This window comes from Pelophylax lessonae, assembly GCF_965119305.1.
Source record: "Pelophylax lessonae genome assembly, chromosome: 13".
In the NCBI taxonomy this organism is placed as follows: domain Eukaryota; kingdom Metazoa; phylum Chordata; class Amphibia; order Anura; family Ranidae; genus Pelophylax; species Pelophylax lessonae.
Genome location: NC_138780.1, coordinates 135,367,068 through 135,390,188, shown reverse-complemented (window position 1 = coordinate 135,390,188; position 23,121 = coordinate 135,367,068). Strand labels below are relative to the sequence as shown.

The 23,121-nt window shown below is 43.0% G+C and overlaps 1 protein-coding gene across 1 annotated transcript in view; it reads left to right on the top strand.

Moving 5' to 3' along the window:
- TYRO3 (TYRO3 protein tyrosine kinase) overlaps nucleotides 1-23,121 on the top strand; it is a 248,018-nt gene that overhangs the window by 92,306 nt on the left and 132,591 nt on the right. The window contains exons 7-8 of the mRNA XM_082275310.1: nucleotides 11,118-11,260; nucleotides 22,397-22,541. Coding sequence (XP_082131436.1) covers nucleotides 11,118-11,260; nucleotides 22,397-22,541 — 288 coding nt within the window. The remainder of the gene's footprint in view (nucleotides 1-11,117; nucleotides 11,261-22,396; nucleotides 22,542-23,121) is intronic.

The following is a 23,121-nucleotide window of genomic DNA, read 5'->3' as shown; positions in this document are numbered from 1 at the left end:
CGGCCCCGCCGTCACTTCCGGTGCCGCAGCGTCATCCCTGCACAGCTTCTGGGCATGCCCAGAAGCTGTTTAGCAAGGTATGACGGCACCGGAACTGACGTCGGGGCCGGTGCAGGCGCATTGATTCCTGGGAGCGATGACGTTCAGCTCCCAGGAATCATTGCAAGCCAGGTGACGAATCGCCGTGGCCGCCGAGGGGAGGAAGAGGAAGTTAGGCAAGTATATTTTCTTCTAAACAAGGTAAGTAAAAAAAAAAAAAAAATTGCGATTATCCATTTGTTTTTCAGGTGACCCGGAGCAAGAAGATGGAGGTAAGTATAATTTTAGGGTGGAACTCCGCTTTAAGAACTTTTATATAAGGCACTGGATAAAAATTATGTGCGCTGCTCATAATTTTCCTATGTAGGGATAAATGATCTATTTTGTTGTGCCGTTCTAAGTTTTAATATGCCTCTAAAAGCTCTGATACATCTGTGCTGCTTGGACAGGACATTCTAGTGCTGGGCACTTGCAGTTCAATAACTCAATTCATTCTAATATTACTGCCTGCATCCAACACAATTATCCACTGTCACAGCTTGGTTTAGGTCACAAAACAATCATTGTTACAGTCCTCCCAAGGCTAGCAGGCTGGGCTAGTCCTTGTTAAGCTTGTTAGAATTCCATCATTAGCAGAATTTGGCAAAAGAGGAAGTCCATGTAAAAGTCCATGTAATCCAGTTTAATAAAGTTTAACGGTTGATGTGTTTAATTAGTTTGAAATTTGCAATTATGCAGTTTACACAAAATTATGAGTTTTTAGCAAATTAGCCACAGTTTGGAATATTCACCATCCTTACATTTAATCAAACGGAATAATAGCCTTGAAATTGACTTTCAAGTTTCCTTAACCACTTGACCTTCAGAAGATTTTACTCCCTTCATGACCAGGGCATTTTTTGCTATTCAGTACTGTGCTAACTTAACTGGTAATTGTGTGGTCATGCAACATTGTATGCAAATTAAATTTATGTAATTTTTTACACACAAATAAAGCTTTCTTTTGGTGGTATTTGTTCACTACTGGGCTGGGTTTTTTATTTTTTATTATATTAACCACTTTAATACAGGGCACTTCCCTCCCTTCCCGCCCAGGCCAATTTTCCCCTTTTAGCGCTGTTGCATTTTGAATGACAATTGCGCGGTCATGCAACACTGTACCTTCACCAAATTTATGTCATTTTCCCCCCACAAATAGAGCTTTCTTTTGGTGGTATTTGATCACCTCTGCGATTTTTACTTTTTGCTAAACAAATAAAAAAAGACCGAAAAGTTTAAAAAAAAAAAAAAAAAAATTTTGTTTATGTTATACAATTTTGTAAATAAATAATTTTTTTCCTGCACTGATGAGCACTGATGAGACTGCACTGACAGGCACTGATGAGGAGGCACTGATGGGGTGGCACTGATGGGGTGGCACTGATAGGTGGCACTGATAGGCGGCACTGATATGCGGCACTGATAGGCACTGATATGTGGCACTGATAGGTAGCACAGATATGCAGCATTGGTGGGCACTGATAGGCGGCACTGCTGGGCACTGATAGGCGGCATTGATGGACACTGATAGGTGGCACTGACGGGCATTGATAGGTGGCACTGACGGGCACTAATGGGCACTGATAGGCGGCACTGGTGGGCACTGATGGGCACTGATGGGCGGCACTGATCGGCACTGACAGGCGGCACTGATGGGCACTAATGGGCACTGATAGGCGGCACTGGTGGGCAATAATGGGCACTGGTGGGCGACACTAAAGGATGGCAGTGATGGGCACTTGTGGGCAGCACTGATAGGGAGGACACTGGTGGGCATCACTGATGGGGAGGGCAATGGGGGGCTCCCTGAGCCCTGATTGCCATCCCTGGTGGCCATAGTGGGCATCCCTGGGGTCATAGTGGGCATCCCTGGGGTCATAGTGGGCATCCCTGGTGGATCTAGTGGCATCCCCCCCCCGAGGGTCTGCACTGGTAATCAATGATCTGATTACCAGTGCCGACCCCCCCCCCTGTCAGGGGAGCCGCCGATCGGCGCTCCTTTACTCGTGCCTGTCAGGCACGAACTAAGGAAAGCCGATCAACGGCTGTTCCTATTTACTATGTGACCAGCCGTGATTGGACACGGCTGATCACATGGTAAAGAGCCTCCGTCAGAGGCTCTTTACCGAGATCGGAGATGCAGGGTGTCAGACTGACACCTCGCATCACCGATCGCCGCTCTGCGCGCCCCCGGGGGGCGCCCAGAGCGGAGTTATCCTGCCGCCGTCATATGACGTCCGGTCAGGATAACTCAACCACATTCCCGCCGTCAATCTGTAATAGGGCGGGCGGGAAGTGGTTAATAAAAAAAGGCCGAAAATTTTGGGGAAAAACTGCTATAAAACCTATCCAATAAAAAAAAATGTAAAAATCGAATTTCTTCATAAATTTAGGCCAAACTGTATTCTGCTACATGTCTTTGGTAAGAAAAATCCCCAATAAGTGTATATTGATTGGATTGCATGGAAGGTAATAGCGTCTTCAAATAATGGAATATACTGTATATGGAATATATATTGGAATTTTTTTTTTTAATCTAGTAATGGCAGTGATCAGCGACTTATAATGGGACTGTGATAGTGCGGCGGGCAATCTGACACGGACATCACTAGTGACAGTAATACAGTAAACAGTGCTAATACTATACACTGGCACTGTACTAATGACACTTGCTGGGAAGGGGATAACATTGAGTGGTAAACTGTGTGCTTAACAATGTGTAATGTGTGTTGCTTTTACTTATCAACATGATGGACTTTTCTTCCTGAAACAGCCAAATCGCTGCTCCATGTACAGGGCCCTGTGGTGTTAGTAAACACTGGGCTCTGTACTGTGATTCGTTAAGCTTATCAGCAGGCCCCAGCCATAAATCATTGGCCCTGACCTGCTGACCGTTTTGTGCTGTACAAAATCACAGCACAGATGGGGTAGCAGACGTGCGTCCCTACCCGGACATATCGCGTACATATAAGTGATCCAGCACATAGTGGTCACCCCATTGATGTATATGTACATGGGGGGGTCCGCAAGTGGCTAAAGGCATGGTTCATCTGTACTAAAAACTGCCTATGCTGGTAAGGGAAGCCTGTGGATCAAAGCAAACTCTGCAGCTTTGCGAAAAGTTAAATAATGCCCTTGCTATAGTTGTAGGCTATTTACATCGCTCTTGAAGCCTGACTGAAAAACTTCCAAAGGTCGCATCACCCTATCCTGCCTTGTTGCTAAGACATTACTAAGAGATTGCTAGCTCTTACTGTTCACCTCCACCATCACAAGAGTGAGCTATCAAACAGTGAGCTCAGAGCTACTACCGTGTTTCCCCCGAATATAAGACCGGGTCTTATATTAATTTTGGCAACAAAATACACAGTAGGGCTTATTTTCGGGGTAGGTCTTATCATATAGTGTGTATTTGCCAGTTCCTGTACCCCCTGTCTTCTCTCCCCCTCTCCCTTCCTGCCTGTCAGGAGTCCCCAGTGTAAAAGTGGTTGTATATTATTGATCCAAATAGCTTTGTGACCCACCGGAGCTCTCTTGCACGCTCCAAGCACTGCAGAGGGATGGGCCGAGATCCCCCGCTGACAGCTGGAAAAAGAGGGGGAGAGCAGCAGGAGTTCAGGTGAGTGCCCGCACTGTAATGAAGGTATTTGGCACGATAATACAGAAACACACACATTGTACATATAATACTGTAATAGAGTAGAATATAGGATTTTACAACCACGTTAAACTAGGGCTTATTTTCGGGGGAAGGGCATATATTCCAGCCCTCCTCGATAATCACGCTAGGTCTTATTTTCAGGGTAGGTCCTATTTTTGGGGAAACACGGTACCTTGGGGTAGGGAAAGCACACATGAGGGAGTTTGAATCAGAGAAGAAGCTTGCTCTTGTGATGGTGGAGGTGAGCAGTAAAAGCTGGGAGTGTCTTAGCAACATCCTAGCAACACAGTAGGACAGGAATGATGTGATCTCTGGGAGTTTTTCAGTCAGGCTTTGGGATGTATGTAAATGTCCTACACCTATAAAAAGGGCATTATTTAACTTTGGTCTAAGCTGCACAGTTTGTTTTTATCCACAGGTGCCCACCTACATATGCAAGTTTTAGTGAAGGAAAACTATGCCTTTAACAGTTTCTCCTTGCTTAAAGGGACCCTATTGCCACTGTAAAAAAAAAGAAAAAAAAGTAGCCTGTAAAAGAAGAGATTTGATACTTTTTGAGGGGCTAGTGCGTGAAATCTTTACTTTCTTGAAGAGCTACAAACCAACTGGTATACGACGCTGGCACTGTTTCCCCTCCCCAGCTGCTATGTCACTTGTCATTGTAGCACAAACATTTTGGCATCTTTTATTGCCTCTTGTCAGGCTGTAAGTATGGAGTCTATGAATAGACTACATACTGCAGAACTTAGCAGTGACGTCATCGCGCTAGCCCCGAAAGAACAGAGCACTTCACTGACATGTTCGATGATTTTTTTAATGGTTAAGTACCTATCTTCGTATCTTCCTTTAATAAACAGGTGCATGCATTACTGCACTATGGAGTTCTGTTCTGTGTCTCTTCCATGCTGAGTACTATTGATCTTTGGAGACCAGCAATGGTTGATTTAATGGGAGAATGTCCGATCCAGCAGGAATCTGTATGAAAACCATTAAGGTCTGTCAGACCTCTGTAATTATAGGGTCCAGCAATCTGGTAAGCAGCTTGGCGTGCAGATGGGCGAGCACTGGATGAATGCTAGAGGAGCTACACCTTTTGAAGTGCTGTGTTATTCTCATGCTTTCGGACTTTATTTTAAATGATAGCTTGAGTCTATGGAGCACTATGGTTCACAATGATGGTTAAGGCTATGTCATATACTGTGTATTGAAATAAGGTTGCTGCACATCATTTGAGTTTATTGTTTAAAGAGACAGCGCAACACAGTTTGCTTATATACGCTTTTTATTTTTTTATATTCATTAATAGTGTGTGCAGTTGTCTCATAGCACACAAATTAATATTTGAGCACTTTGGAGCATTTTTGTTTTAATAAATTATATACTTTAAAATTCTGTATATTAAGTGTGTTCTTATTAAAAGATTTCCCCTCTATTCTTGTTCCTGTATGAACTGTAAAATATTTGGTAAAAATGTGGTCTAGAAGCACCATATACTTTTTTCTTTGCTCTAAATATCCATGGGGGAACGGGCAGGACTGGGGAGGGGCAGGAGGGTTAGCTGCTCTGGGCTCTGGTATCATGTGACGTGGGGGGCGCCCCATGGAGAGTTCTTGCCGCTACAAGCTGACCGAAGTAGTGACAGGAGCAATACTACTCCTGTCAGTTCAGCGTGGCAAGTTACAAGCCTAATTGGGAGGAAAGAAGAGAGCCGAGAGGAGGTGCTCTCTCTCCCCTTCAGGTCCTCTGCCTGCTGTTTACCACTCCTGCATCAGAAATGTCAGATCGGGACTGTGCAGGATAAGCTGACTCTTTAAAGTCCCGATCTGACATCAGGTATCCTCAAGCTGCTCTCCCCTACCCCTGCAGCAGCCAAGCAATTCTCCCCACCGGGAGAAAGTTTTGAAGGTCCGCTGGCCCTAGACTCCTTCTTAACTCTGGTGTGTCAAAAGATGGAGGAGCCTGGGGGGGAAGGCCGTAACACAGCCAGTAAGAAAAAAAGTTTGTTGGAGGAGGTATTTGTGTTAGGAAGGAGGTTTTGAGGGGAAAGATTTGTGCTAGGAGGGGCATTTTTTTTTTTTTTCGGGGGAGGGTGGTTGTGCTAGAAGGGAACATTTGCTGTACTTTAGGGGAAATTTGGGGGGGGGGGGGTAATTTGTGTTAGGAGGGGAGATTTGTTTTGCGGGAAAGACCTGCTCATGGGGAAATTTGGAGAGGACGATTAGTGCTAAGAAGAGGGATTTTGAGGGGATTTGTGCTGGGAGAGGAGATTGGGGGGGGGGGGCTTTGTGCTAGGAAGAACAATTTATTGGGGGGGGGTTTGTGTTAGGAAGGGGGACTTGGGGGAGAGGGTTTGAGCTAGTCTGGATGATTAGGGGGATTTGTGCTGGGGGGATTTGGGGGGATTTCTCCTGAGGAGAAGGATTTGTGCTCATGGGGATATTTGTGGAGGAGGGTTGTGTTAGGACATGGGGGAAGGGGGGGGGGCATTGATATTTGTGCTGGGAGAGGATTTGTGCTCGGAGGGAAATTTTGAGAGGTAAAGGAGAGTGCTAGGATGGGTAATGGGGGGTCTAGGTGGGATTTGTGCTAAGAGGAGAGATTTGTGGAGAGCGAGGATTTGAGGTTAGAGGAGGAATGGGAGGTCAAAGATTTCTGCTGGGAGGTGGGGAAATTTAATATAGTGAGAGTTTTGGCTGGCAAAGAAAATATATTTTTTTTTTTCGGGGGCAGGGGATTCTGATTACATAATGCTCATATATCTTGGGGAGGTGGGGGTGCAGTTTGGCACCTTCACCTTGGGTGCTAGATTATCCTACAACGTTACGTAGTTAGTCAGGTTGCAAAATAACCCAAGTCCATCTAATTCAACCAAAAAAAAAAATCATACAATCCCATATACACAATCCTATACCCACAGTTGATCCAGAGGAAGGTGAAAAACCCAGCAAAGCATGATCCAATTTGCTACAGCAGGGGAAAAAATTCCTTCCTGATCCCCTGAGAGGCAATCCGATGTATTCTGGATCAACTTTACCTATAAATATTAGTATCAAGTTATATTATGTACATTTAGGAAAGAATTCAGGCCTTTTTAAATGCACTCTACTGAGCTGGACAGAACCACCTCTTGAGGGAGTATATTCCACATTTTCACAGCTCTTAATTTGAAAAAAACCTTTCCATATTTGGAAATAAAATCTCCTTTCCTCTGGGCCCCAGTAGTGTCCAAACTATGGCCCTCCAGCTGTTCAGGAACTACAATTCCCATCATGTCTAGTTATTTCTGTGATTTTCAGAGATTTACAATGTCTCATGGGAATTGTAGTTCCTGAAAAGCTTGAGGGCCGTAGTTTGGACACCCCCGCAAGAGTGCCCCCTTGTCCTCTGTGATGACCTTAAAGTAAATAACTCAACACAAAGTACACTAAATGGACCCCTCTTGTCCCGGCATTGGGAAGGGGGGGATTCTAAGAACCCTTAAACACGTTGGCATATTTTATGCCTATGCTAAGTAAAAAAAAAAAAGTTGGGATACTGAACTTCCTGCTTCCAGGCCGCCTTCTATATGTGGTCTTCCTAGACTTAATTTGTACCAAGAGTCAGGAAGATCATCTAATAGGAAGGACACGTCACTCTCATCTGAACCCTAAAAAAAAAAAATGTCCAACTGCAGTCAACACCAGTCCTGAACCAATCTAACGCCTCCATCACTACTAAAACTGTACAATTTTATTTTTCCCACCACTTTCTGTTCAATTGACAATGGTCACCAGGACAGAGTGGTTGAATCTTTCTGAAGTCATAAAGCATAATTTAACCCAAGAACAAACATTTTATATTTTTCAGCTAGCTAGTCCTTAGATGTTGCAGCTGCATTATTTTTTTTCAAGCTAAAACATTTTCAGCAAGTACAGGGAGGAAATGTACAAGTTAAACCTAAACCCAAAAATACCTTTCATATTGTAAATAATGATTGTTATAGTGCTGTCTCCAGGAGACTTCCCTTAGGATGACATAAGGCATCTCCATTACCGTCCTTTAGGAGGTGACTCAGGATTCATTTAGAATCCGTTTTGCACAGCCTGTCATTTTTCTATATTTCGCTGAACATTCTTTTGGATGTGTTCTGCATATTTTCCCCTTTATATACAAATGTCTGTGAACCGTCTAATGATGAGACTTGTTAAGGCAGAGCTGGAGCAGCTAGTACCAAGAACCGTTTTTATCTTGTGTCAGCTTGAATCATGGTTTCACTATCTCAGCATCTCCCCCATGTGTCATCACCTTGTGATTTTGGTATTGTTAGTAGAAGATGTTAAGCTGTACTTACATATTGTGACACTTCAAATGGAAGCAGAATATATTTTTAATGTATCATCTGTTATTTTCTGAGACGTGGGTCTGTGGATAAAGTCTAATGCTTCTGGTCAACATCTCAGTTATTAGTTACATTTAATATTTGCAGTATTACAGTGTTCAGGGTTTACTGTGCACAATAGTTACATTCTGCTTGATAATATCACTGGTATGTTAAGAGAATTCCACCCAGTACTAAAAATACAGTTCTATGTGGATTCCATTTTGTTGATGAATCATTGCTCCTTTTGTAAGTTCCAGCTTGCTGAGTTGTCATCTACAGACATTACCTATTGTTAAGGTTTCATGTCAACAAAAATATGGGGGTTGCCATTGCTGAGTAACCATTCTCTGAAAACGCTTGTTGCCTGACACACGCGCTGTGTCTCTCAGACTTTCAATAGAGGATACAAATAAGACTTCCTCGGCGCTCAAGTTGGGGGGTATTGTGTATTACCTAAAAGTGTTTTTCAACCAGGGTGCCTTCGGGTTTCTTCAGGGGTGCCTTGCCTAAAAATTATCCAAAAATTATATACAGTGCCTTGCGAAAGTATTCGGCCCCCTTGAACTTTGCGACCTTTTGCCACATTTCAGGCTTCAAACATAAAAACATGCAAAACGTTATGTTTGGCGTAAAAGCAACACAGCTCATCACCCTGAACACACCATCCCCACTGTCAAACATGGTGGTGGCAGCATCATGGTTTGGGCCTGCTTTTCTTCAGCAGGGACAGGGAAGATGGTTAAAATTGATGGGAAGATGGATGGAGCCAAATGCAGAACCATTCTGGAAGAAAACCTGATGGAGTCTGCAAAAGACCTGAGACTGGGACGGAGATTTGTCTTCCAACAAGACAATGATCCAAAACATAAAGCAAAATCTACAATGGAATGGTTCACAAATAAACATATCCAGGTGTTAGAATGGCCAAGTCAAAGTCCAGACCTGAATCCAATCGAGAATCTGTGGAAAGAACTGAAAACTGCTGTTCACAAATGCTCTCCATCCAACCTCACTGAGCTCGAGCTGTTTTGCAAGGAGGAATGGGCAAAAATTTCAGTCTCTCGATGTGCAAAACTGATAGAGACATACCCCAAGCGACTTACAGCTGTAATCGCAGCAAAAGGTGGTGCTACAAAGTATTAACTTAAGGGGGCTGAATAATTTTGTACGCCCAATTTTTCAGTTTTTTATTTGTTGAAGTTTGAAATATCCAATAAATTTCATTCCACTTCATGATTGTGTCCCACTTGTTGTTGATTCTTCACAAAAAATTACAGTTTTATATCTTTATGTTTGAAGCCTGAAATGTGGCAAAAGTTTGCAAAGCTCAAGGGGGCTGAATACTTTCGCAAGGCACTGTACAAGTCAGCGGGTGGATCAAGCCTTCTTTTTAGTTCTACAAAGCCACGTTTTCATTTTGTACCATTATAAAGTTCTAGCCACCAGTGTCTTAATAACCAATGACATCATCGTTCGATAAGGAGGACGTTGAGCACAGCATCATTGTTTGTCCTTCCCTTGCTCCTCTACATCAGCACTGGGGTCACATTAGCTGAGCGAGGAAGAGAAATTCAGGCAGAAGAGAAACATTAGAATACTAGTCAGCAGCAGTATGCAAAGATGTATTTGCTTTTCAAATAATAAATCACCTCCAATGCTGGCTGCCCTACATGTGTGTATGTTGCTGCAATATGTATAACTATTCAAATAGTTTTTTACATTTTTTAATGGGGTGCCTCGAGGCTGTCCGTAATTTTAAAGGGTGCCTGGACTAAAAAATCGTTGTGAAACACAGACCTAACATACCATTTATTGTATGAAACAGAACTGGATATACTCACAAACAGAAGCTAATGTATTTCAGGGGTTGTACCCTCCTCCTCTGAAGGTATAACCCTTGAAATGTGTACGTTCTGCTTGTGTTAAGTCAGCTATTCCTGCCTTGAGTACTGTTTAAGGTGGTTCTTGAAGCTGGTTTCCCTTAATGTTTAATTGCTTTTCACTCAGCTTGGTTTGTGAGTATATCCGCTTGTGTTTGCTGCAATAAATGGTATATTAGATAATGCACAAGGCTGGAGCAGAGACTACAAATGGCTTTTTTTTATACACCTTATGAAGACACAGTCCATTCTGTGGTCAACCCCAAGAAATGCCATGCAGAAGGTTGCAAGAGATCGGCAGCACTCAGATGCAGTAAAGGAGGATAAGTGTGAAAACCAAATGTTGTTCAGTCAGGGTTTATGTCTACTTTAACCTCTTTATGCTGATGGGAGCCTGTGCTTTAAATGGGCCGTGATGCCTGACTGAGGGTGGTAGGAGGTTTTTCCGATCCTGTGTTGTGAATGCACAGTGCTAATATTGTTGGGAGCCCTACCTACCGGCTCTCAATCATTGGTAGTTAACTGTAAGCTGTTGGTGACAGCTGGGTCACAGTTCTGAGGGCACCAATGGAGGGCACCCCAGAACAAAAAAGTCATGCAAATGCATGGTGGCTGGAGGTTAAAGCTGGCCATAGATGGATCGAAATTTGGATGGTTCACCAGGGACCATCCGAGTTTCAATCCATCTATAGCCGTTCCTTTTCTCAAGAGTGGGCTTGTTGAAAATTTTTTGTTCATGGTATTTATTTGATCAGTATATTCTGACAGTGAAGGAGTCCCGCTGTCAGAATACAATAAAACAGTGGGGAGGATCCCTCCATCTACTTGTGTGGCTGGGGGGACCTGTTTAGTTTTTTCAATCAACCAATTGGCTGATCAAAAAAAAAAAAACGTATCCATGTATGGCCAGCTTAAGACCCATGCGCCCTGCTCCTGCATATATGCTTATTGCTATAGTGAAGGGGTAAAGGTATACAGTACGCACCCTGAGGATGTTGTTTTTTATAGATTCTACTTCAGACTTTTTTTTCTGCATTGATAGGATATCTTTAAATGAAGCCTGCTGCATTTTCGTTTTCGTTGTACCAGTTGTAAATCAGATCCTAGACCGATGTTCACGTTTTTGTTTTGTCCTTAGTGCCAGCACTCGCTCCGCAGAATGTCCATGTCACCAAGACTGAATCCGGTTTGATGTTAGAATGGGAAGAGATTGCTCTGAGTCTACAAAACTACACAGTGCTGGGATACAAAGTACAGTGGGAGCAGGAGAATGTAACACAAGTAAGATATCTTTAAACTGTACACTTCATTCTATTACATGTACACAGTACAAGGTATAATGCAATTACGAAGCTAGGAAAATGTTCCAGATAATTGGAACACCGGCTTATTTAAAGAACTGCTGTTTGCTTGATCTTGACAAATGCAAGATTTTATATTTTGCTTTGGGTGGAAATAATGCCAAGCTTTCAAATGTGCATAAAAAGAACATTTGGCCTACAAATATTAGTAGACTTTTTAGTGATTACCAGCCTGATAATTGTGTTTTTCTCTGACCGTAAAGAGGTCTTTCAGACAGATAGTTTAAATAAAATGGTACCAATTCCAATGAAACTCCACAGCAGTGGTAAAGGTTAGAGAACGTATTAAAATCTTCACGCAGCAAGAGTTCCTGTGCACTCTGAAATATTATCTTAAGCAAGTGTTATCATCCTTGAGTAGTGGATTGTTTGGTAGTCCTTCCTGTGTACAGTGTTGCTTCTTCATGGATACAGTATGAGTGTTGCCACCTTAGGTCAGAAATTGTGTGATTGGCAGGAGCACCAGAGGAAAGTAGTGGGGAAAAAAAGCCTGTAAAAGGAAAATGAACGTAGCCATCACATTATAGACTACAATCATGACAAAAAAATTGGCAGCCTTGAATTTCTGTCAGATAATGCACCACTTTCTCGAAAATTGTTGCAATTACAAATGTTTAGGTATTCTCATGTTTATTTCTTTTGTGTATAGAATTTTCGTGTAACATTTTACACTTTTAGTAGTTGGATTTGATTACTACTTCTATCCTGTCAAAATGGACAGGTGGATGTGGGTGGGGACCTCATACACACGCCCTGGAGAGGGAGGACCCTATCCAATTGTACCTGGTTCTTTGAGTCATTTTCTACTATTTAGAGCATGGGTTTAGACATGCTCTCTAGGCTCTGAGGAAGAGGCGCTGTCTCGAAACACGTAAGCCTATACAGCCTCGGGGGGCGACCAGTTCCTGACCACGCTGCTGAGGATTTTATACCTTGTTTGATTTGTTTTTATCAAGAACTCGTTTGTGAGTATTTTTAATCTATTTCTTTTAATAAACCTGCTCAAGGGATAAGGCACTAGGCCGGTGCGCCCTTGTGTTTGTTTGTTGTTTTAGAGTGAGTGTTGCCACCTTATGTCAGGAATTGTGTGATTGGCAGGAGCACCAGAGGAAAGTAGTGGGGAAAAAAAGCCTGTAAAAGGAAAATTAATGTAGCCATCACATCATGGACTACAGTCATGACCAAAAAAATTGGCAGCCTTGAATTTCTATCAGATAATGCACCACTTTGTCTCGAAAATTGTTGCAATTACAAATGTTTAGGCATTCTCATGTTTATTTCTTTTGTTTGTATTGGTATAATACAAAAAAAGTGGAGAAACAAAAGGCCAAATCTGACACATTCCACGCAAAACTCCAAAAATGGACTGGACGAAATTATTGGCACCCTCAATTTATTTGGTAGCACACCTTGAATAATATTACTGAAATCAATCGCTTCCTGTAACCATCAATGAGTTTCTTACACCTCTCTACTGGATTTTGGAATACATTTCTTTCGCCAACTGCTCCAGGTCTCTGATTGGAAGGGTTCCTTTTCCCAACTGCTGTTTTGCGATCTCTCGACAGGTGCTCTATGTGATTTAGATCTGGACCCATTGCTGGCCACTTCAGTACTCTCCAGCGCTTTGTCTGAAACCTTTTCTAGGTCTTTTTTGACTTGTACTTTGGGTTGTTGCCCTGCTGTAAGACCCATATCCTCTGACGGAGACCCAACTTTCTGACATTTGGCCCTACATTACACCCTGGAATTCTTTGGTAGTCCTCAGATTGCATAATGCTATGCACACAGTCAAGATATCCAGTGCCTGAAGCAGCAAAGCAGCTCCAAAACCTAAGCGAACCTCCACCATGTTTGACTGTAGGGACTGTATTCTTTTCTTTAAAGACTTCATTTCTTTTTCTGAAAACAGTAAAATGGAATGATGGGCTTTACCAAAAAGCTGTAATTTTGTTTAGTCTGTCCACAGCACATTCTCCAAAAGGATTTTGGCTTCCTCAGGTAAGTGTTGGAAAACTCTTTGATCAAATTGTCCACATCCAGTAGGATTAGCTACAGTGCCATGGGCTGTAAGCCTCTTGTCAATGTTGCCCACAGTGAACACAGGAACATTAGGATCTGTGGAGATGCCGTTGTAACCTTGCAATTGTCCATGCTTTTCCACAATTTTTGTTCTCAAATCCTCAGCCAATTCTTTGCCGTTCTTTCCCTTTTATATGGTCCGTGTGACACACAACCGAAAGGTTGGGTCAATTTTTCACCATTTAACTGGTTGCCGGTGTGATTTCTATATTGTTAATTGATACAGGGGCGTTTAATTACAAGTTATAGGAGCATCACAAACTTGGAACGCACTTATTTCTTACAATTTTGAGAAGGTGCCAATAATTTTGTCCAGTCCGTTTTTGGAGTTTTGCATGGTATGTGTCAGATTTTTGTTTCTCCACTTTTTTATGTGACATACCAATACAAACAAAAAAAAAATAAACATGAGAATGCCTAAACATTTGTAATTGCAACAATTTTCTGGGCGAAGCTGTGCATTATCTGACAGAAATACAGGAGTGCCAATATTTTTTGCCATAACTGTAGGTTTACATCTATGTGGGTGCAGAACTGGGTGTCAGTCACATGTGTTCCCTTACCAAAAACATGCTGCTGTACAGCAGCCCATTCATTTGATATAATTGTGGCTGCAAGGAAACCACATAGATGTGAACCTAGCCTAAAGACTGGTAAACTACAATATATTAAAGTGGAAGTAAAGTCTGCTGTATTTTTTTTTTTTTTCAAGGCCCCCCGGGTGGTTTATGTGATAACGTACTAGTATGCACAGCATATTAGTACATTATGGAAGACTTACATGTCATGTGGTGTTCTCCCAGCACATTTCTGGGACCGATCCAGCGGGCCCCCGGCGCTACCATTTTCTCCTGGTCTTCCTTCCGGGTCCCTTGCCTTCAGCCACTTGATAGGCCAGGCCGCAATTAATTCGCTCCCGCGCAGGGGCGTAAATGTTCACTGAGCTGTGCATGCGCGGTTCAGTGAACATGACAGTTGAGAGGCAGAAGGATGCTTTTATGGCAGAAGAGACCAATAGGGTCTCTTCTGTCATAAATACCCTACCTGTCAGCCATTTGAATAAAAAACAAGTTTACTTCCTCTTTTAGACCTCATGCACATGGGGCGTTTGAAAAAACGAGCTGCAAAACCAGTTTTTCACACCAGGAAAAAGCAGCTGTAAAAATGTGCTTTTAGAAGCATTTTGTATTGGGGTTAATCCACGTTTAGCAGCCTTTTTTGGCCCTCCTCTATTTTCCCAACTCAAATCCAACTACACAACTTAAAAATGTCTGATGTGGCTTAACGCTGTACGCAGCCTTTAGCAGCGTCAGGTGTTTTTACAGCTTAAAACTGCTGCTCCAGAACGCACTGGCCCTGGGTTTCTTTTTACAGCTTAAAAACGCCTATGCCACTTATAGCTCCTAAAAGCCTATGTGTGCATGAGGCCATAGAATAACATGGAGGGGCCTTTTTAAGCTGAAAAAATAAAACATCTGATACTCCTAAAAGCAGCTGTAAAAACGCCCTGTGTGCATGAGGCTTTAAAGCGGTAGTATACTCCGCTTTTTTATTTTTACCTACAGGTAATTTCTACCTGTAGGTAAAATTAATATCTCCTAAACCTGCACAGTTTAGGAGATATTCACCCTGCATGCAGCCGCTGACACCAGCGGCGCATGCGCTCTGAAGGGTCCGGCGTATCTTGCCGGACCTTCAGAGCTCCTTGCCAGAAAGTTAACTCCCGGGCGACCGTATGGGGGCTTTGTTCTAAGGTAAGTATTTCATAATATGCTAGTATGCTATGCTTACTAGCACATTATGCCATTGTCCTGCAGGGTTTTATTTTGTTTTTTGTTTTGTTTGGGGGGGATACAACCGCTTTCATATTTGTCCTTGGGTTTGGATACTCTTTATGCAATAGAGTCATTTTATTAAAAACAAATCTGCTTTCATTGTTGCTTTAAGCTCCTGTGCAAAAAAGATACATTGTAATTCTATTCTATTGGCAACAGCAGATAACTACAATGTAGCAAAGATTGTTTACATTTTAATGAGCACTGCAACTAAACGTTGTATTAGGTCTCCCGTCACATGGCCGTTTAGGCACATACATCGGATTCCAGAATCAGCAGATTCTTGTGGCTAAAATCTGAGGTGCATGCGAATATCAAGACAACCGTCCCACACCGCAGATAACCATATGGTGTGCAGCTACATGCAAACAGTGGCAGCCGCTGTCAGCCAGTCATTAGTCATTTTGCTGCTTTTTGATTGCACCTGTAAATCCATCTGGCGCCTAGGTTCACACTGAGGCCGCTTTGAAATTGTGCAAGTTCAACCCCCGAAGTCGCCAAAAGTAGTGCAGAAACTACTTTTGGGAATCGGTGCGGCACTGCAAAGTCAACATTGCACTGATTGGGGCAGTGCATTCGCCGGTAATTGGCTCCGATTTGACAACAGATTTCTTCAAATCGGACCAATGTGAACGTGGGCGGAATATGGTGTATTTAGCTAAACGGCTGTGTAAAGAAGGCCTTAAAGTGGTTCTAAAGGCTGAAGTTTTTTTTTTACCTTAATGCATTCAGGTCAAAGAACCTTCTCTGTGCAGCTCCCCCTTAGCCCCCCCCCCCCAATACTCACCTGAGCTTGATCCAGCTATGTGCTCCAGAGCAGAAACTGTCCTGGGTCTCTCCCTCATTGGCTGAGAGACAGCAGTGGGAGTCATCTGCTTCTGCTGCTGTCAATCACAGCCAGTGAGGAGGGAGCAGGGGGTGGGGCCGAACTACGCTCTGTGTATCTCATAGACACATAGAGGCGGCTCAGGAGCTATCACACACAAGTGCCCTCAGAGCAAGCAGCCTGCAGGATGGAGGGGCCAGGAGTGCTGGCGAGGGACCTGAGAAGAGGAGGATCAGAGCTGCTCTGTGCAAATCCATTGCACAGAACAGGTAAGTTGTTTTTTAAAAATCTGAACCTTTACAAACGCTGTTATTTTTGAAACACTTGTTGGATGCAATTTTTGACATAAATACCTCTTTTGTTTAAAAATTGGCCCAACTAATGTTGTTGAACCACTTTGCCCTAAAGAAGGGCTAATTGTATGGCTAAAATGCAGGCATCTGTGATGTTCTTAAGAGCAATTCCTGTATCTCTATGGAACCCTAGGCTTTGTCTTTTGTCTAAGTCACATTAGCTTACTGCCCCACCATACCACAGTCCAATGCCAGAGTCTCTATTAGCCACACAGTTTTAATCGTTTGCCTGTTGATTGATTTTAGCAGCATATGTTGTATCTACAGTACTTCACATTTACAAAAGTTATCCCAAAGTAATATCTTCTGTCTATGCAAAATAAAGGTGAATAAAGCACCTGGACCAGATGGCTGAGCTCTGGTTTTTTTTTTTTTTTTTTTATAATAAAAGTTTATTACATTTTTATTAAGTACAAAATTTAAAGCAAGTTTCACAAAGAAGTAAAAAGAAAAATTGTAAATTCCACCTCTGATGTACATACTTAAAATTATCCTCATGACACAGGATGCACATTCCCAAAAGCACCCAGGCCCCCCACCCACCCCCGACCAGGCGGGGGCAGACCAAGGAACAACAGGAATCCCCTTCAAATATGCACATCTGATCTGGTCTATCGAGTACAGTATGTGTATAGTGGTCAGATGTGGATTAAATAGAATATCAGAAAAATAAGGGAAGGAGAGAATAGTAGGGGGAAGGAAAACTGACCTTCAGTAAAAAGGAGTACAGGGAAGATGGCAATCAATTTAACAACTAATGTTGGGTATGGCTATAGATCAATCAGATGGTAAATAGGTACACTTCTGGGATAGAGAATGGGGTTCATGGTGGGTTAGCAGGTATTTCAAGGGAATAATACATCCAGCCTGACTTAAGTGTCTCTGAATTTATCTTGTTGGTCTTTGACCGCGTGTATCCACCTCTCCGCTTTCATGATGGCATCAACCTCTCTTTTCCAGTCCAGCAACGTGGGACTGATTGTTTCCAATATTTAGGAATCAGGGATTTAGCTGCATTTCGCGTGTTAAGCGACACTCCTTTTGTATACTCTAGATGAGGAAGCGGCACTGTGAAAAAGGAAATGTAAGGGAGAAAACCCTATGGGACAAAGGGTAGTTTTCTGGATCCATGGGGGGATTGCTTCCCAAAAGGCCTTAATCAAGGGACATGTCCACCATATGTACCATATGTGAAGAAGAGCGCCCCGCTGGTTACATCCCCTCCAGCAGCGATCATTGGCCGCCAGAAACATCTGGGCTAGGCGCGACGGGGCCCTATACCATCTATAGAGAAATTTAAATAATGTTTCTTGAATACGTGAGCTAATGGAGGAGGTGTGTGAATTTGAGCATACTTTGTATCTGTAAACAAAGACTTGGGGGTTTGAGAGGTAGAACAGTAGGTCATTTGCATAAGCAGATAGCTTATGTTCCATGGAACCAATACGGATCCCAGAAACATCGACATTTCCCCCTGACTGTTATTTAAAAGGGTTCTAAGACCAGGGCAAACAATAAAGGGAACAGGGGGCATCTCTGCCTAGTTCCATTGCGTATGCTAAAGTAGTCGGAAAGTGTACCATTTACTTTGACCCTAGCCCTACGTTCGGCGTAAAGGGCCAGGACCCATCCCAACATATGGGTGCCTAGCCCCAATGCCCACAGTACCTCTGTCATATAGATCCTATTCACCCTGTCAAAGGCCTTTTCGGCATCCATTAAAAAAACTTCATTGGGTGTCTGATTCGGCCCGTGTTTCACCCAGTGGAGAACATGTAAGGCCTGAATAGTGTTGTCTCTGGCTTCACGACCCACTGTAAAACCTGTCTGGTCCGGGTGAACCAATGTCACTGTGTGATCCTGAAGGCGGTGAGCCAAAATTTTTGCCAATAGGTTGGTGTCAGAATTTATCAGGGAAATGGGTCTAAAGTTTGCACAGCACTGTGGGTCTTCCCCGGTTTCCGCAAAAACATTACATATGCTGGCAGAGCTTCAGGAGGTAAAGGGTTTGAGCTAGTAATAGCATTAAAGTAGCTACAGAAGGGAGTGGCCAGTGTGGGGAAGGAATTTTATATAATATGTATTTGTAAAGCCGTCTGGCCCTAGGCTTTTGCCCAGTGATAGACTAGCCACAGCTTTGCCCAGTTCCTTAATGGAGATTGGCTGCTCCAGTTCTTCTAGAACCTGGGTGGGTAGGGTTGGTAATTCAGAATTTTTAAGGTAGGTTCAGATACTGTCGGCAAGAAATGGTTCCTCTCCCCCTGAAGAAGGAGGAGGAATGTTTTATAGGGAAGCGTAAAATTGATGAAATTCAGCTGCTATAGAGTTGGTATCTTCTATTTCCCATCATTGACAATGAGGCTATGGACATGACGTGAGTCTTGTTGTATCTTTTATTGTCTAGCAAGCAACCTACCACATTTGTTCCCCTGTTCAAAGAAGCGGTGTGCGTAGTACCAGATTTTGTCCCTTGCCTTGCGGTCTAAACACTGAGAGAGACCAAGTCCCAGTGTCTCAAAGGGTCAAAATACCTCTTATGTTTGACTTCAAGGGCATGGATTTGGTCTAAAAGGTCTGAGATTTCTTTCTGTTTTTCTTTTTTGACATGGGAACCATGGGCAATCAATTCCCCCCTAATGAGGGCCTTGTGTGCTTCCCATACTGCTTTATTGGACACCTCCTCTGGAGTGTTGGTTTCAAAATAAGATACTAAGGATCAGGAGATAGCCTTATAAACAGACTTATCGTCCAGTAGGGATTCATTAAATCTCCATGTCCTCTCTAGTTTTGGAGCAGTAACCTGATGTAGGGTCACTGTCACTGGGGAGTGTTTAGAGATTTTAATAGATTCAATGGTGGAGGATAAGACATTGTGTAGATGAAATTGAGCAATCAACAATAAGTCTAGCTGGGATTAGGCATCATACATCTTAGAATAGTAGCTGTAATCCCTGTCTCTTACATGCATTACACGCCAACAGTCTACCAGCTGTAGGGCACATAGTAGTTAACATGCTTAAGAGCCCTGAAAGATAAGTGGGTTTTATCCGATGAGGTGTCCAATGTAGGGTCCAGTGTGAAATTGAAATCTCCGCAAAACACCAGAAAACCCTCCCGAAAATCCCCCAGCTGCTGGAGGGTCGTAGAGAGAAAATTAACCGTGCCTGAGTTGGGAGCATATATATTGGCAAGTGTATATCTATGACTGTAAAGTGTCCCTTTAATGAAGAGGAAACGGCCTTCCCAGGTCAACCAGACTAGATGAGAGGGAGAAGGGACATGACCTCTATATAGCAATTGAGACCCCTCTGGCCTTGGGGATAGGGAATGGGACATGAAACCATTGATTAAAGGTCATGAGGGGGCATACAGGATGTAGACCTGGCCGTGAAGTGTGTCTGTAAAAGTAGAACATCTGAGGACAGATGACGCATTTCCTGCCAAAGGCGACCTTTTTTTTGGGGAGAGCAAAGACCCCCAACATTTTATATGTCAATATTTTCAGATTACCAGGCATGTTGTAAGCAAAGGGAGGTCCTGAAGTCTAAAGCAAGGCATACCCTGTACCCCACAGCTTTGAGGGGAGGCAGCCTTACCCATGTACACACCCAAAGAAGGAGAAAAGAAACAAACACAGATGACCTAAAAATACCCAAAGAAAAAAATATAGAACCTACGTTGGAGGAACAATCCAGCTAAGGGGAGGGCGGACCCGGGGGAGAAGAAACATTGCTGAATTCTTGCGATGAGACCTGAGGGGGGCCTGGTGCCATCTCTCAGGGCGTTGCGGAAGAGGGAGAGAGCTGTTCAACCTCCAGTCAGGAAAGTCAGTTGGTCATCTTTGGTGCGGAGGACAGCGGTCTTCCCATTTCGAGTAGCTGTTAGGCAAAAAGGAAAACCCCAGCGGTAGTTGACATCCACTTTGTGCAGGGTCTCAAGAAGTGGGCTTAGTGTTTGTCGTTGCATAAGAGTGCGCCATGATAAATCAGGAAATAAGGAGAGCTGAGCCCCATCAAAGTCAATTGTAGGTTTGCAACGCAACGCAAAAAGATCGCCTCCTTTGTATTTGTGGAGTTTACAGATAACATTCCTTGGTCTATCAGTGTCCTGAGGGACGGGCACGGCGAACCCAGTCTACCTCAATTACATCAGGTGCTGCATCACCCAAAAGGGCCTGTACTGTAGGAAGCAGATCAGGAACACGTGTGGCCTCTGGTAGACCACGTATGCGAATGTTCTGTCACCGGTCTATGTTTTCGTAGTCCTCAAGCTGGTCTAATAGGGTATTCAAAACCTCTTCATGTTGTTTGGTAGTGTCTTGCATTGTGGCAATGGATTGCATGATGTCATCAGATCCATTCTCTAATGCTTCCACCCTGTGCCCCAGAGCTACTGTATCTGCTCTCAGCCCTGCTTGCAGGACTGTTCCAACTGCAGCTATCAATTGTTGGATGTCTGCTTTAGTGGGGAGTGCTCTGTTATGTTCCCTGATGTCCCATTCTGTTTCTGCAGCATCTAGCTCTAAGGGAGGACTGTCCTGCTGAGAAAATAGAGGCTAAGGGGCTTGAATCCTGGACCTGTGGCATTGTAGGCGGTCCTGGGGTGCTGCTGCTGGGTGCAGGAGAGGACGGCTGTGAGGCTCATGAGATGTTTTATAAAAGAGTTGGATGCATTCCTAAATGCACAAAATATACTGGATAATAACATTTATAGGTAATAACGCCAGGGGTAGTTGATCCAGGGAATATCTGGTTTGCCTAATGAGGGATCGGGAAATAAGGTGTGCCTTAGGCTGGCCACAATAAAAGGCCACTCTAAAATGTGCAGTTTTATCACACAGCACAATGCCACAGATTACACAAGTTTTGAGGGAGCGCGCATTTGGCAGGCTGACGTCAGGAATGTCCAACAATTGCCCGTGAATTGAATGTTCATTTCTCTACCATAAGCCTTCTCCAAAGGCATTTCAGAGAATTTGGCAGTACATCCAACCGGCCTCACAACTGCAGACCACGTGTAACCACACCAGCCCAGGATCTCGACATCCAGCATCTTCGCCTCGAAGATCATCTGAGACCAGCCACCCGGACAGCTGCAACTGCAACAATCAGTTTGAATAACCAAAGAATTTTTGCACAAACTGTCAGAAACTGTCTCAGGGAAGCTCATCTGCATGCTCGTCGTCCTCATCGGGGTCTCGACCTGAGTGCAGTTTGTCATCGTAACCGACTTTAGTGGGCAAATGCTCACATTCGATGGTGCCTGGCACTTTGGAGAGGTGTTCTCTTCATGGATGAATCCCAGTTTTCTTTGATTTTAGTGTCAGAAAATGATGTTGCTGTGGAAAAGTTTATTTGTAGTTGGGGGATGCCGAGATGAATTACCAGTCTAAATTATCCTTGGCTTGTAAGTACTGTTTTTTATCCTTGGTATATTTCATCACTAGCATACAGTAGAATGGAGGTCATCATAAAGGATGCCCAATCTTGGGGATTTTTAAGGGAGGTGGCAGTGTCCTGCGAAATGAGTGGATTTCAATGTAATTATTATGGCTTTTTTCGAAATAGCATTTCTAACGCAAAATCCAGGGGATTAATCAGCTTGCCTTTGATGGGGGAAAATTAGAGATTGTTTTTTGAATGGAAGTTGTCCCAAAGCGGTTTTACTTTTTCTTTATTAAAACATTTAAAACTTTAAAGAATTTGGTCTTTCTTTGAACCCTTTGTTATGATGTTACTATGTTACCACTCCATGGCTCAGGAGCATATAATTGTCCCTCTGTAGGATGTGTGTCCATTTACTGATTTCCAGGCCTTCTGAGTCCTTCTCAATGTCCTCTATTCATATTTTGTTTTCATTCACCTGCACATACTACTTCCACCTCTGGTTTGTGTCTATACATTTTTTTATTAGTTCTCTCCTCCTCTTTAATGAAAACATATTTTACAATTTATTACCAGGGAGAAAAATTTGTACAGGGAAACCAAGCCAACTTGACAGTATGGGACCCTCAGAAAGACCTAACTGTGCGTGTATGCATGGCTAATTCTGCTGGATGTGGACCATGGAGTGACTTTCTTCTCGTAGGTTCTACAGAAGAACCTGGTGAGTACTGGATTTGTTCATTTTCTCTGTAAGATACTGCATATACCACTGGTAAAGTTGGAGTCTTACTTATCATGGTTGATGGGTGAAGTTGTAGAGATTTTACTATTGTTTAAATGTTGATAAAAAAGGGTGCATTTATTTTTGTTTATTTTTTTCAACCTTGTGGTTTGGTATCGGCTTGGGTTTTTGGATTACATGAACAAGATTCTGGTATATTCCTTTTCTTTGTTGCTGCTTAATATTTTCAATTTATCATTATACAGTGCCTTGCGAAAGTATTCGGCCCCCTTGAACTTTGCGACCTTTTGCCACATTTCAGGCTTCAAACATAAAGATATAAAACTGTAATTTTTTGTGAAGAATCAACAAGTGGGACACAATCATGAAGTGGAACGAAATTTATTGGATATTTCAAACTTTTTGTACAAATAAAAAATGGAAAAATTGGGCGTGCAAAATTATTCAGTCCCCTTAAGTTAATACTTTGTAGTGCCACCTTTTGCTGCGATTACAGCTGTAAGTCGATTGGGGTATGTCTCTATCAGTTTTGCACATCGAGAGACTGAAATTTTTGCCC